Below are 16,520 nucleotides of genomic sequence, written 5' to 3'. Positions count from 1 at the left end.
TCTGAATAAAGCTTGAACTCCAGCTCAAATGATCTTGCTTTAAAAAGCCCAACTAAAATGGAAACTACATCCTTAATTGTAGCGGGAAAGTATCCACTGCAAAATGCAGAACAATTGAATTGTTTCCACAAAAGGAGGCAGAACTACATATGAAAAATATTTGAGTTTTAAAGCTTACACAGTATTACAAAATATGCCTAGAAAACATTGCCTTTTACTAATCTCATAGCCTCCAAGTTGCAATATGTAACACCACCACACGCTAACATAGTCCAAAAAACCCACAATCACACCAGTCATTTTTTTTTTTAATTGGCCCTATCTTGATTTCTGTAGAAATAAGCAAAATAGAAACAAATTTGGAAGCGTACAGTATTCTTCTTGCCAGCATCGGACTGTCAGGCACTTTGTGCTAGTACTCCAGCTTCCAAAGGAATGAGATTTTCAGCTCTTCTACAGCCAGAGTGCACTGTCCAGAAAAATACACTTAGAACTTATGTTCTTTATATTGGTTTAGGACAGAACTACAATTTTTATTTTTTTTAATTGCATAAAAAGTCAAAACTGCCTAATTTTTTCCTCTGAGAAAAAACCGTCTTGACAACCAAATGGACAAAAGAAACTCTCTAGAGTAAATACCAAGTTCCTTGAGTCTGAAGCAAAGAAATCTCCTGATTGCATTCTAATGTGCGAGGACAATCTCTGTTCTTATTCTTTGTCAGTCTAAGTGAAAAGGAAGCAGTTTAACAGACATTCTTCTGTTTCCTTGAGGTTAAAAAGAGGATATTGGTGCAAAGATTGATCATAATCTCCTACGTTTAAATTCACCTATACTTAATTGACTTCTTAAGAACAGAGATATTTATGACCATTACTATTTACTGTGAGGCAAAACATGGGTGTCAGCACCAGTATTCCCCACTTTTTTCAGAAATCTGGCCAAGGTACACCATGCTGAGATGCCCTTCTCTTAAAGGTACAAAAGCTTTCCACTGTCATCTGTGTCGCTGCTGAAATAAAACAAGGTATTTTCACCCCACTTATATTTTAAAATTACAAGGTAAAAGTATATTGACAAGCAAAATAAAAACTTATGACATCATGAACATACTACAATGTTAATTTACAACAGGCTGATATTCTGCAGAATTACTGGTAGCCCTTTTACACAGAATGGCAGCCCTTTACTTCTAGCACGTAATAACTGCATAGGGAAGGTGAGGGAATGCAGGGGAGTGATCACCCATCTGTACAAACTGTTAGCATTAATTGCTATTCATTAGATGCCATTTGCCAACAAATTTATCAGGCTGTATTTTTTGTCACTATTTTTCATTTTTTGAAAGTCCAAAGAACAAAAAATTTCAAAACTTATTTTTTCCCCAGCAATTCCAATTTTAAATGAGGTTTAAAGTCTTAGCCCAGTCCAAGGCATCAGTTTGATACTATGTTCTGCTGCTGCGAACAGCACACCCGCCCCCCCCAACTCTCTAGCAGCTACTGAAGTCTATTTGGCTGCCAGAGAATATAGCCTGTTGTAGCAAATCCCCATGGAGATTTAATACTTCATTGCAGGTGTTTTCCGTCACAGTAGATTTTTACTGTTTAACTCCTCATTAAAAGGCATGGCAGCATGACACATTTCAAAAGTGAAGCACCTCTGTCACATTAATGTGGCTATCATTACTGTGGGGAAACTGATATGAGTGCAGGCAAGGCCAAGAGCAACATAAGCAATCACCCCCTAGGAAAAGGAAAAGATGCTGTTTCCTCTGATAGGATACATGAAGGTAACGATTATGCATCCAGAACCCAAAGCCACCAAGGGCTCAGAAAATCTGTTTGTTCATGTATGTATCATGTTGCAATCCATAGCTCACAAAATGAACCAAAGAAACAACCCTAGGGAATAAGGATGGAAACACAGAAAACACCCGCTGATACGAGCAACTACTGTGCCACAACCACTTCCACCAGAAGCTGACTAGCATCAAGGCTATCTGAAATCTGACTTTCAGAGGAATAATGAAAAATGAGAAGTAGTGCAGCCAACAAACCAAGCTTTATCATCACATGTCTGTGGTCCTAAAGGCCTCATGTCAGTAAACAAATTAATAAAAAAAAAGCAGCCAGCTGTCTTGTAATTTATATTTTTTAATCCTCAAAATGGTCAGAAGAGTGATGTGCACATGTGGCACGTCTCATTAATACTCATCATATGTGTATTCATGCATCATGCAGAGTAGCAATAGAGCTAACTCTGCCATATGCCTGTTCCTCTTTTCAAACTCTAGGTATTCTATACATACATTCATGCATGCTAATATTTTGCCATACTATAGATCTGATAATATTCATCACTATCCTCAATTACTGTGCTCTAAAGAACACTATATAAGAAATAGGTTATCATACATATTTATCTTCCTACTTTTGTCTACAACTTCTCTTATTTACATTAACTGTGTATCTTTGGGATTTTGCCTCCTCTGCCGTGACAAAAAGATGAAACTGGAAATCAGGGAGGAAAAACCTTGGTCATTACCAAAGACAAAATGTTCTGAAGACACAAGAGCAAAAGATATGGAATCTTAGTCTAGTTTAAGGACTCAGACAGCCTTAGCAAACCAACACAGGAAAGAGGAAGAGCTATGAAAAATTGAGGAACGTAAGAAAAGCAATGCACATAACCCCACACATACTAAGAAGTGACAGATATAAATTATTCACAAATGAAATGATGAAACTTTTGTTCTATTTTTAGAAAAAACTTTAATTTCTGTACAGCTATTCAATAGCTATACTTAGCAACAGATCATGGGATTGCTCAGTCTCAAAAATCTAAGTATTTTTAAATACTGTCAATTGTTCCAGAGGAAGCAGAAAAAAAATATATTGAGAAAGCCCTATTTTGTAAGAAAGTGAGAATAAAAATAGATTTTGATTAATATGTAAGACAAAAGGAAAGCAGATGAACTCAAAATGTCCATGAGAAGAATCTCCTGCAAAGCTACTTCATGCACAAGGGAAATTCTCTGGTCATTCCAAACTTTTCTTTATTTGTGGAGGGTGTGTCAGAATGAGCTCTTCTTATTCGTGGGAAGTGGGTTACAAGGGTTTTATGTGGGTGTTTTTAAGCATAAAAACTTTGCGGAAGAAAAGGGTATTCTGTATCTTTACAAAAATCCACTTGACCATGAGGTGGTTTCACTGATATGTAGGACTATTCAAAGAGGCATTGCCTGCTTCCAGAACATCTACCTCATTTCCAAAACTCTAAGGACTGGGAAATTTCTCAGACATTGTAACTTCTCTGATCATATCAGTATGGATAAGCTCATAACAATACTGGTTCCAGGACCAGAAGGATGCACAGAAGGTTAAACTGGTGAGCTGCTTAGCACAGACCAGAACAGTGATACATTGAATTTCTTTACTATGATGTGTTTTTTGAAGCTGTCAAGCAATTAGATGGAATCCAATGCACAAAGCAGTAACTGGAGCACATATCTCCTTCATCCATGCAACTGCCATTATTGTTCCTCAAACAGTCAGTGCACCCTGACCCATACATATGGGATACATACACAGCATATGGTTGCTTTGAAAGACTGACAAAAAAATAAGGAAGAGTTTCAGGGGGTTTTTGACTCTTTCTTTCTCTTCCCCTCCCCCCAATCCCTGGGGGGGTGGTCCCTTTACGTGAAAGCCAGCCTAGCAGGAGACAGCACTCCATAGCTCTCTGGAACCACACCTTTAAAGAGGCAAAATTCCTTATCCACAGGAGCAAAACATGCTCACAGGAATCACACATGTGCGCATGCACACACATACAGAAAGATGAGAAGAAGAAAAGTTAATGAACCATTATAAAAGAGATACAATGTCCGTACCCTGGTAAGGTCCATGCCAAGTTTGAGCTGAGAGATGAGATGGAGAATTACACTACGTTGATCATCCATGACTCCTAAATCCTCCTCTTCATTATCTTCAGTATCTGTCATTTCATCTTCAACTAGGATCAACTCAGAAGCTGAATGCTGAAATGAAAAGAAACATCACCATCTGGACAAAACGATACAGTATTTTTTTTTCACTATATATGTTTAAAAATGGAGCTGTCTCAATGGAACCAAAGACAGCCTCTGTTAAAACCAAGAAAAGATACAAATTCAAAATAAAAAAAACCAGTGATGGGTTCATAGAGCTAGAGCATTTTGATCTTATTCTCAGGACAAGAGTGGTAAGTATCAGATGCTATTTACACGTTATCTTCTGATACTTATATTGCAGTGATGGCAGACAAAAATCATAGCATATTAAAGTAACGGGTCTTCTATTTATTAAATAGAAGTACACAGTTGAAAATTAGTCTTCAAGAGTTTGTTTCATAAATGTCTCCAGCAAATATTCATACTTCATGCCTAGATGTTGCATGACCTGATTTCACACTATTTTTTTTTTCCTTTCCTCTACCCAACTTCCAACTTAGATATCTAAGAAAGCCAAGACTATTAACTGAAGGAGATAAAAAGAAGGCTATAATTAAAGTACACAGCTTAAAAAAAAAAAAAGTAGATTTTTGGGGGGTAAGGCAATGCCATGAATCTTTATGACATCTGCAACACTATGCTGCTTCACAGCACACCAATGCCAATACTGCCCAGTTTTCAGACATACAAGCTGAAGATCAAAAGAGAGGCATCATGCCATGCCCCTACAAGAGGAACTTTACAGCAGAAGGGGATAATGATTTGTGATATTCTTCCTCAGAGTTTACAATATTTTACTAACAATAATCCAAACTGCTATTTTATTCAATCCATTTAAACCATCCTGCAAGCCTTCCAGATATGTATTCAGGTAAGCTCTTTGTATTTTAAAAAAAGTTGGGTTATGTATCCGAAAAATTTACAGCTCAGCATTTCATTATTGCCCAAGGATTCCATGCTGTAAATGAAACAACACTACCTGCAAAAGTTAGCATTCCTTCAGGCTAAATAGCATTTCTGCAGAAACAGCTAGTTCATTACATAAAATGAGAAATTTTTCATCTTGATGCAAGCCTTTGCAACTGAAAAGTTTCATTAAAACCAGCAGATATTCAGAATTAGGTTTCAAAGAAGTATTTCTTAATTATCACATTAGAGACCCCTCAGGTGAACAGCAGCTTGTGTAAGTAAAGTCTCTCAAATTTAGTTACTACAGATTTCTCCAAGATTTGAATAAAGTGTTTTCTTTTTCTCTCTTTTTTTTTATTGAATAAATGTTTAGGTAGCTATTCCCAAAAGAATAGCTACTTGGTGAAATCCAAGGACATTTGAAAGACACTTTACAATTACTTTATTTAGAAAGTAGAATATGTAGATTACATAAAACAATCTGGTGAGCTGTAACCTCAACAGCTTGGAGCTTTTCAAAAGGACAAAACCACACTTTCTTCTTCCCACTCCCCTCAGAAATTAAAAGGATAGAACGATAAGCCCTTTCCTCCCAAAATGCAGAGCATTATTATCCAACTGATGCCTTACTGACAAGTTCAATTAACATAAAACCTGACGACCTCGTACAAAATTATCAGTCAGGGAGACATAAAGCACCGAAGACTGGCTCAGTTGTACAGGCTACAGTTCATTTGGAGGGAGTGTGGAAAAAGCAGTATCAGAACTTACAGTAGATGCTTCCACAGGAGGTTTCCCTTTGATCCAGCTTGACCTCATTGAGAGCTACCGAATAAGAACTGCTGCTTCTGTTACTGCCATGAACCGAGCTCGCGGCAAACAAGCTCCAGCAGGAATTAACAGCGTTAGGAAAAAAGCAAGGGAACCTCCCCTCCTCACTCCCACCCCCTTTTTTTTTTTTTTGGCTATCCAACGAGTTGGAGAGTGTGCACCGGATGTCAATCTGCTCCTTGCGTTTCTAGTCACATGGCATTGAGATCAGCAAGCTTAACTGAACACAGCTCCAACGGAGAAATGGTGCTGCTCTTTCCCAAAGGATAGCCCGGTGGGCTGTTCTCCAGGTGGGGGGCACAAGTGTGCACAAGTGTGAGAGATAGAGAGAATACGCTAGCAGGTAACATGCTTTCAAGTGAACATGTAACAGCTGCGTAGACTTCAGTTGTTAACAGCATCAGAAAATAAACAAATTACACATCAACAAGGTCGCAGGCTAAATCACACATTAAGAATTTTCTTTTTCTCCTGAAGATTGCACATTCAGCCAGGGACAGAAATCCCTCTTTCTTTCCTGCTAAAATAGCTATTAGGTTTTTCATGCCTTTCAAAGCGTTACTAACAAAGCAGCAACTGCCCCTCATTGCTACTCTACAAAGTGTGCACGGTGAGAGCAAGCAACCTATCAACAGTTTAGGTGCTAAGTAACGTTTGCATTGTTTTAAATGAAAGACTTTCTGCTCATCAGGGAGGATAAGTACAACATAACATTAGGATCAAGTGTGGTTTATGACCATTCTGCAGTAAGTACTGTAATTTTAATTATCTCAAAAATATCCTATTTTAAGAAGATGTGCAAGGGCACCAAAAATCCCACAACTCAATAGTAGAGTTACCAACATACTAGTGACATTCAGCGCATGTAGAATGCATCAGTATCAGTTGTCTGCATATTTTCTCACTTTCCAAGAAAATAAGAACTTAAGTAGCAGTTTACAATTTATGTCACAGGAACTGAACAGCAGTTATCTTCTGTAAGCAATATCCTTTCTGTACTTCCCTCTCTTCTCATTAGCTGTTCTAGGTAATTACTGAATTGCTTTTTAAGAGCACAGAAAATAGACATTTCTTTTTTAACTAGCACATTTTCTTTAAAAAAAAACAACACGTAAGCACAACACAGAGCATGTGGACATACAGGCACAAAATACAAAGCTACTGTATCTTTAAAGTGTCACAAAAGTCCAATGAGGTTTCTAATTCTTTTTCTTTCCACAGAAATAGCATGCAGTTTAGCAGCAACCGATGTGTAAGCATTCAGTAAAATGCAAAAGATTATGTTGAGTGATTATCCTTTAATGGCAGCTTTTCTGAATTATCAGAGACATACACTTCCCCCCCACCCCCACAAAACATAATTGCAAAGCTGAACGAGGAAGGCAGTGATTTGCTCCATTCCTGTGTGGTCAGAGCATAATATAAAATCTCCTGAGCTGTGCACAGCTCAGCCTGGGAATGAACAGCACAGCTAGGTTTGGGTGCTAACCCTGAGGATCAAATACTGAATCAGTTACCAACAAGCACCAAAAAGGGGCTTATATTTAAAATCATCTTAATCAAAATGAGTTTCCAACACCGGGCTGAAGCACTAGGATTTTTCAAAAAAATCTGAATTGAAAACAACAGATTATTTCTACAAATTCCATAAAGGGATTCACTTCAAAGTTTAAAGGCCGAAGACATGAAAACACACGCTGGCAGAGATCTATTTTAAACAGGTCACTTCATTAGAACTGGAACTGATTAATTTAGAGAGGTCATCTGCTAGGATACAAAACGGATGTTCTACTCAGCAGTCTTCATCAGAAAACATGCTGATTCTTTTTTAACAGATGAAACCTGTGAGGGAAGGAAATTGTTTCTGAAGAAAACATTCTGCATTTTTAAAAAAATGTCTTCAGGAAAAAAGACACTTCAACAAGCCTGGGATAGAATCACAGAGTTAAAAGGTACGTTTCAGTCAAAGGGCAAACCTGCCTCTGTTCTTCCAAAGCCTCTTCCACAAGTTAATTTTTCAAATTAACTGTTGTGCTGGAAATTAATTTTTAGATAATTAGTTCAGTTCAGAGCTTGGTTTTCCAACATACTTCACAAACCATATCATGCAACAGTACGGTCAAGCATGACATGGATCTCATCTTGTTTATTTGTTGGGAGGGAGAGGAAGAAATATACAGAATTACAGTATCATTTAGGTTGGAATGGGCCTCTTGAGATCACCTTGTCAAGCAGGGACGCCTATAACCAGTTGCTGAGGACCAAGTCCAGCTAGGTTTTGAGTATCTTGAAGGATGCAGACTCTACAACCTCTTTGGGTGACCTGTGCCAGTGTTCAACTATCTTCACAGCAAAAAAGTGTTTTCTGATGTTCAGACTGACTTTCACGTGCTCACTGCCTCTTGTCCTGTCACTGGGCACTACTGAGAAGACTCTGGCTCCCTGTTCTTCACTCCCTCCCATCAGGTATTTATACACATTGGTGGACTCCCCCGAGCCTCCTCTTCTCCAGGCTGAACAGTCCCAGCCCTCGCAGCCTCTCCTCACGGGAAGGATGCTCCAGAGCCTTCATCATCTTTGGGGACCTGTGCTGGACTCAATCCAGTAAGTCCATGTCTCTCTTGTACTGGGGAGCCCAGAACTGCACACACCACTGCAGATGTGGCCTCGCCTGTGCCAAGTAAAGGGGAAGGATCTCAACCTGCTGGCAACACTCTTCCTAAAGCAGCCCAGGATGCTGTTGGCCGCCTTGGCCACAGGAGTGCATTGCCAGCTCACGGTCACTTGCTGTCCACCAACATCCCGAGGTCTTCTCTGCAAAACTGCTCTCCAGCCAGTTGGCCCCAGCCTATCCACAGACGCAGGACTTTGCATTTTCCTGTGTTGAACTTAATGAGATTCCTCTCTGTCCAGCCTGCCAAGGTCCCTCTCAACGGCAGCACAACCCTCCGGCTCATCACCCACTCCTCCCAGGTTTTTTGGCATCTACAAACTTGCCAAGGGTGTGCACTCTGCCCCGTCGTCCAGGTCATTAATGAAGGTGTCGAACAGTACTGGCCCCAGTGTTCACCCCTAGGGTACACCACTAGTGACTGGCCTCCAAGTGGACCTTGTACCACTGATCACAGCCCTCTGGGCCTGGCCATTCAGAAGGTTTTTAATCCACCTCACAGCCCACTTACCTAATCCATACTCTGTCACCTTGTCCATGAGGATGTTATGGAAGGGTCAAAAACCTTACCAAGGTCAAAGCAAACAACATCCACTGGTCTCCCCACAAGCACCAAACTAGTCACTTCACTTCCCAGGGATCGAGGGGAGGCTGACCAACCTGCAGCTCCCTAGATGTTCCTTCTTGAAGATAGGAGTGACATTTGCTTTCTTCCAGTCGTCATGAACCTCTCCCAAACACAATGACCCTTTCAAGACAATAGATGGTAGCCTTGCAATGACATTGGCCAACTCCCTCCATGCTCATGGTGCATCCATCAGGCCCCATGGAGTTACATAATGTGCAGCTTAAGTACTGCCTAACCTGTTCCTCCTCCTCCAAGGGTAAGTCTTTCTACAGACTTTCCCTCTGATCTCAAGACACCTGGGATTCCTGAAGGCTGATGTCACCAGTAAAGACTGAGGCAAAGAAGGCATTGCATAACTCAACCTTTTCTCCACGATAGTAATAAGCAGAGACCATATGTATCCTGACAGGGACACACTGAGGACTTGTAAGGCAATTCTTCATATAATTACACCAAAATATTCTAAAAATTTTCATTAAGGCATGAAGAAGTTTTTATGTAGTACAAAAAGGACTGTAGTCAGGAGCAAAAGGATGAATCTTAGGAACTTAAAACATTCAGATAAAAAGACATCATTTAATGGTATTCCAAGGGGAAGTAGTCCTTAAGTCTATGTTCAAGAAAACTGCAAAAGATACTAAAAAAACCCAACACTGTATAAAACATTTCTGCATTGAAAGATGAAATAAATTACTTGCAAGCCTTATTCAGAAGCAATGTTAAACAGAATCAGCACTTTCAGACTAGGCAAGGATTGCCATATTTTCCATAGAGTCATCTAATCACAATTAGTTCTACTAGTGCACATAAAAGTCAAAGGCCTCATTTTGATTTTCAGATTCCCTTTGTTAATGATACAGGTCTGCAAGCATCATTTACAGTTGCGCTTGTGTAACTTGAGAGCTTGCAAACAGGTTTTCTGTGGGTGTAAGATTAAATATAACTCTGTAAGGTCAGAGAGCTTTAGCACATTTACCCTAATGTGACAAATTGGCTCCATAAGATTTTCACTAGTCTCAATACCAAAGTTAGACTTCTCTTTGTAAAGCAGATACCGTAAGAATACCCCAAAACTAATAATATATAATGAGCTGTTAGCTTCTTGCAGGGCTTGTCACTGTATCAGAATCAACAAAACTGCACTAACTTGCATGCATCACTTGTCTTCTCTTCTTCCAGCACATACACCTTCAAAATATTTAATTGTATTTACTATCAGCTGTAGCATGCACCTGATAGAAAAACATGCAATCTTACTGCACCCATCCCTCATTAGCAGTGATTTGAATCTCAAATATAGCTTGTCCATTAAGTTGTACTTATTAAACTATTTTATATACAGACTAGCAAATCAGTATGCTGTTGTCGTGGGTTGACCCTGGCTGGATGCCACTCTGTGACTCCCTCTCCTCAGCTGGACAGGTGAGAGAAAATATAACAAAAGGCTTATGGGTCAAGATAAGGACAGGGAGAGATCATTCACCAATCACCATCATGGGCAAAACAGACTCGACTTGGGGAAATTAGTTGAATTTATTACCAATCAAATCAGAGTAGGATAACGAGAAATAAAACCAAGTCTTAAAACACCTTCCCCCCACCCCTCCCTTCTTCCCAGGGTCAACTTCACACCCGATTTCTCTACCTCCTTGCCCTGAGCAGCACCAGGGGATGGGGGTTGCGGTCAGGTCATCACACATTGTTTCTGCCGCTCCTTCCTCCTCAGGGGGAGGACTCCTCATGCTCCTTCCATGCTCCAGTGTGGGGTCCCTCCCACGGGAGACAGTCCTCCACAAACTTCTCCAAGGTGGGTCCTTCCCACAGGCTGCAGCTCTTCACAAACTGTTGCAGTGTCGGTCCCTTCCACACGCTGCAGTCCTTCAGGAACAGACTGCTCCAGCGAGGGTCCTCCACGGGGCCACAGGTCCTGCCAGGAGCCTGCTTCCTACAGGCTCTCAGCCTCCTTCAGGTGCATCCCCCTGCTCCAGCGTGGGGTCCTCCCCAGGCTGCAGGTGGAGATCTGCTCCACCGTTACCCTCCATGGGTGCAGGGCACAGCTGCCTCACCAGGGTCTGCACCACGGGCTGCAGGGGAATCCCTGCTCTGGTGCCTGGAGCACCTCCTCCCCCTCCTTCTTCACTGACCCTGGTGTCTGCAGAGTTGGTTCTCTCACATATTCTCACTCCACTCTCCAGCTGCAGTTGCAGAGGGTTTTTTTTTCCCCTTTCTTAAATACATTATCCCAGAGGCGCTACCACCATCACTGATGGGCTCAGCCTTGGCCAGCAGCGGGTCCATCCTGCAGGCAGCAGGCATTGGCTCTACCGGACATGGGAGAAGCTTCTAGCAGCTTCTCACAGAAGCCACTTCTGTAGCCCCCCCCAATACCAAAACCTTGCCACGCAAACCCAACAGAGCTGTGAAAGGAGGAGTAATTCCCATATAAAAAATGGAAATTAATATAATAGAAATTAAATAGAAAATTTCAGCTTACTTCAACCTAAATCTTGAAACAAACTCAAACACATTTACTTCAAACCCACTGTATCATCATCATCACCTATGCACTTCTCCTCTAATTTCCAAATGCACTGTCATTTACAAATCAGCAACTTTAAGCTTAACTATAAGGTGGCAACACTTTTTTTATATCCAACAAGCTCCTGTATCTCTTTATATAAGCTTTTCTACTCTTCAAGAACAGTTCAAATAAAAGAAAATAGAAAATACTGTTCTCAGCATTTACCACCATACCATTACACAATATAAGCAGAGGAAGGGAAAAAAAAGGGTTGGAAAAGCAGTGGTAGAGTCACTGCTTGAGCCCTGGCCTCCACCTTACTGTAGACTTATTTATGCTTTGCTCTTGGTAGCCCTGTGACTGATCATTGCAAAGAAAGAATAGATAAAAGAGAAAACCTCAAACACACTGACATCCCATACACCCATTGTAATGTGAGCACCTGGATACCAAAGTTCCAGTGACTTTCAAAGAGACTTAGGGCTCCCTGCTGTTCAATGTTTGATTTTTTTAAAAAGCGACTTAACGAGCTCAGAAAAAAGCAGAGCTTAAATGAGAATTTAGAAAGCAAAACTTATTACAGCCCTTACATCCCAATTTCATCCTGAAAAAGGTCTCTTAAAGGTAGCAAAATAGGTGGCTCAGCTCAGCTGATTTTCTTCATTTACCCTGAGTATTTCATAGAAGCTGTCTCTTCTACTGCCCTTGTCAGTAGCTTTTGTTTTAATTGCTGTGAAAGTTTTTGTCATAGCATTAATATGCAGAAAGTCTACCACCTCAAGGGGGAACCCACCCACCCCCTAAAACCCCAAAACACACACCCAGATAGGCACACCTTTCCTAGCAATCATTATACCTGAGATACAACGATGATGAACTAAAATTAAAGCTAACAACTTTTAAAATATCTAAGCAAGTAACAGAAGATGACAATCAAATGAGAAGGATTTTACAATTAAAAAGTGAGCACACTAACTTATACACAACAGCGTTATGGAAAGCAAAAATATCCCTTTCTTTTTGTTTTGCCACTGTAATCTACACACATATCTAATCGGCAAGACAGTTAGTTTCTCCTTCATGCAACTGAATGAAGGAAAAATGGCATAATAGGCAGATTTTCTACTTACCTTCAACTGTGTATACCAAGAAAAATAATCCAGTCATATCTGGATAGGTAAGTAACTGCTGCACCTGGATTTGAAGTGTGAGCGAGTGGGGTAAAAAGCTTTTATGTAATCCTGGCTACATCAATCATCATCAATATGTCAAACCATAGAGTATTTGGTAGAAAAAGCTTGCACCAGGAAAGAATGTCTACAGAGTGCCCAGAAATTAATTTCTTAACAAACTTGTTATTTGTGTTTGGTAATTCAGGTCTCCAAAGAAAATAAAATTCTTCAAACTAGGACTATCAATGATTAAAGCATCTATTTTTTTGTGTATGGATCTTTTATATACATATTGTGGTTTGTTATTTGGAGTTTTTTAACCAAATATGCTAAATGCACTGGACATTCAGAAAATCTCTCCAGCTAGGGACAAGTGCAAGGATCAAAGTGCGGCAATGTGAGCAATCTGTCTATCACAAAGATTAATTGGATACAATGTGTAGTAACAGTCATCTACTGAACCTAGTAATAGCAAGCTCTCTTTAGAAGATTCTTCCTTCACTGTGAAGCAAACAAGCAAAGTAGAAATGCATCTTGATACTACTACTTCGTGAATATAGACAGGCTGACATAACGATGATGCAAGCAAAGAAGATAATCACAAAACCTGTATCTTAGGTGACAAATAGGTCTGCAATCTTTTTCCTTCCCAACAAAACCGATCTGCCAGGCATCTAGAGACAAGCACATTATCCAGATATTCACTATTTTGAGAGCTTTATTAATCCTTTTTTGTTCATGTTTTGCAGTAGTATCTCTGGGAATGGAAATCTTTTCATCCTTAAAGAACAAGCTCGGAAAGTTTCCTTTTCCTACACTGCAGACATGTGACCATATTTAGGGGTAAACATAACAATATAGCAGTGATGAGGACCAGATAACATAAGAGATTTAAGAAGAAAAAGGGTTGGTTTGTTGCTTAAAGAATAGCAAACACTGCATGTAACAGGAAACAAAGGCCATCTATGTTTATGTTGCAGTATACCCTGTGTAAAACTTCAGAAAAATATTAGAAACTAACCATGAAGTGATTATGTTTAAGAATAAAGAATCAATCACTGACTTAACATCCTTTTAAACAGAGATCTTAATTTGGGTTACCTACAGCACTGTAATCCTGGTACACAGTAAATAATGTTTGTTGGACAACTTTTTCTCTACGTGTTCATATCTTCTTTGTAAGACAATTCCTCTTGCAAATTTCGATTTTCATAAACCTAAGGTTTCATAAACCTAGCCCACTCTGAACATCAAGTGAAAAGCAGCTAATTCCCAAGCACAGATTCCACAGGAAAAGATTAATTACCAGCACTGGTCCACACATCTTGTGAGCATCTTTCATAAAATGAAAGCTACTGAAGTACAGCACTGTTTAATCTGAACCCTAAACCACGAGAGGGCTTTACAGTATTGCATAAATTCAGTAAGAACTGGAAATAAGTATTTTTAATCACTGGTATGATCAGAAAGGAACAGCAACATGAGACAACCAAAAAAACGTACAGAGAAAAGCCCCACGGACTTGTCCTAAATTGAAGCAAAAAATCTTGAAGGCTAGCATAAATCACAACAGTAAATTTTATGCTAACCTAGAACCACAAGAAATACAGTATCACATCATAAACAATTTTAACAAAACCTATTCCTAATGCAATACTAATGAAGATCGATTTCATGAAAGATACTCAGTTTTGTTTTGAGAATCAAATTTTTTAGAAGCCAAATGGCTATAAATACAGCACCTGACACTATCCAAAACAAGGTACTCAGAATTTACAAGCTTACAAACCACACAGCGCAGCAGGACAGATTCCCATCATTGGCCAGGCAGGACTTCAGAGATTGTGAGGGGTCTTAAAGCCCCCTTGCTTATAACTTTTGGAGAGCTAAAGACAAAAGAATGCCCTAAGCTGCAGGCTGGTGAGGGAGACTAATGTGGAGGGAAGTATGGCAAAAGGCTATACTCTCTAGACACCCTCTGTATTAAAAGGGATCCTCTCTAGAGTGAGATCCTTGGGGAGAAACCTGAAGCTAGGAGCATTTACCTCTACGCCCACAAAGAAGGAAAAAGACAAACACTTTTTGGTAAGGGACTCAGCAGGCAATTTTATTTGCCCACCAAACAGTACAGCACACTGATAAGGAAAGGCATTCTACTCAAACAAACCTTTGCTCCCATTGATAAAACCTCTAGAGAAACTGCAACAGTTTGTGCAGAGAGCCTGTGGTACCTCCACTGTTGAAGGTGTTCAAGACTTGACTGGACATGACTCTGAGCAAGCTGACCTGATTAGCTGCTTTGAGCAGAGTGTTGAGCTGCAGGACCTCCAGAAGTCCCTTCCGACCTGGAGTACTCTGTGATTCTATAAGGATTCTGTTTGCAAAGCCCAGTAACTGAAAAGTTAGGAAGTAAAAAAACTGAAGTCATTCAGCCAGCTGTAATTCTCTTCTATGTCGCTCTGTATGCTAGCTAAGCAAATTTATGGCAGAAAAATGATACCACATTAGTCAATAATGTACCATTCACATATGCAAAGAGGGCACAAAAAGATGGACAACTATGAAGTCAACCTTTACGATCACCTGGTCTTGCAATATTAATCTATATGTAAATCCAGTTCTTGCAGTGCTATTTCTTGTATGCGATATCAGATGCCAGCATATTTGTAAGAGGAGAGAAATGGTAAAGACATGTTAATGCAAGCAGTATTAACAATCTTTGCTCAAGGCAACACACTTAAGATGTCCTGACTCTTCCTTTCTTGTCCCATCCACTATACACATTCTCATTGCTGACCCACACACAAACACAAAATAAAAAAAGGCTCAAGTCTTTAAAAAAAAAAAAAATCACTATAAATCATACCAGGAAAACGTTCAATTGAAATGAAAACAAATTGAGCCTAGAAGACTATCATCTTTTATACAGCTAACTTCTTCAGGCCAGTGGAACTCTCTACTTGAAAAGCTTCTAAGATTTGTTCTCAGCCTGATGAATCATTTGGTCCAACTTTGCGGTCGCTCTACACTATAATGTACAAGAGTCCTGCCTCTTTCATCTTTTCCTTCCAACTCCTCTTCTGAGACAAAGTTTTATAATTAACTAATTTCACCCCAGCTGTTTCCACATTCAGGGCTTTTCAAATAAAGAATCACTAGAATTCATCATCACAAGCAGAAAACCCTATTTTTTTCTAGCAAGACCAGATGGAACAGCTGAAGCCAGTTTGGATGATGCTTCACTAAGCAAGATAAGCAATTCCAACCTGAGACAAATACTCCTTTTAGAAGAGTTCAGCCCAACTTACTAATGTCTAGGTAAGTTATTGACATTCTTAATGAGATGGGTAAGCTTACTAATGGGCAGTATTGCCAAACCCACATATATAAACATACTGAGAAATAAAACTGACAGCACAAAGCAAATCAATTGGCACACAACAAATCAATTAGTGCACAACTCTGAAATAAAATTAACATTGGCTTCAGAGTTCATTTTGCAGAGAGCACAGGTTTTATAATGAACACAGTAAGCAACTGGTCTATTTTAACTCAATTTTTAAGCCTTACTGCAAGGGAACCCAAGTTCTTTATATTCCAGTGATCCATTTCCACTGAATTTCACTAGGATTTATGGAATGCCACATGAATCAGAGCTTCATGTTTATTCAAATTAGATGTAAATTTTTATTAACACTTCATATTTTTTATTTTAAGTAGACTATTACTCTCAAATATATTATATATAGATAGCAGCTGGAATGTATGCATTTTAGAGGTGGAAATGACTCAAGAA

At 39.6% G+C, this 16,520-nt stretch overlaps 1 protein-coding gene across 2 annotated transcripts in view; it reads right to left on the bottom strand.

Moving 5' to 3' along the window:
- Positions 1–16,520, bottom strand: part of OSBPL10 (oxysterol binding protein like 10) — a 120,051-nt gene that overhangs the window by 19,259 nt on the left and 84,272 nt on the right. For both annotated transcript variants that reach the window (XM_074860759.1, XM_074860764.1), the window contains exon 7: positions 3,894–4,040. In XM_074860759.1, coding sequence (XP_074716860.1) covers positions 3,894–4,040 — 147 coding nt within the window. The remainder of the gene's footprint in view (positions 1–3,893; positions 4,041–16,520) is intronic.

Source organism: Strix uralensis, chromosome 1 (genome assembly GCF_047716275.1).
Source record: "Strix uralensis isolate ZFMK-TIS-50842 chromosome 1, bStrUra1, whole genome shotgun sequence".
Lineage (NCBI taxonomy): Eukaryota > Metazoa > Chordata > Aves > Strigiformes > Strigidae > Strix > Strix uralensis.
The sequence above is the reverse complement of the archived record's forward strand: the minus strand, read 5'-3'. Positions and strand labels throughout refer to the sequence as shown.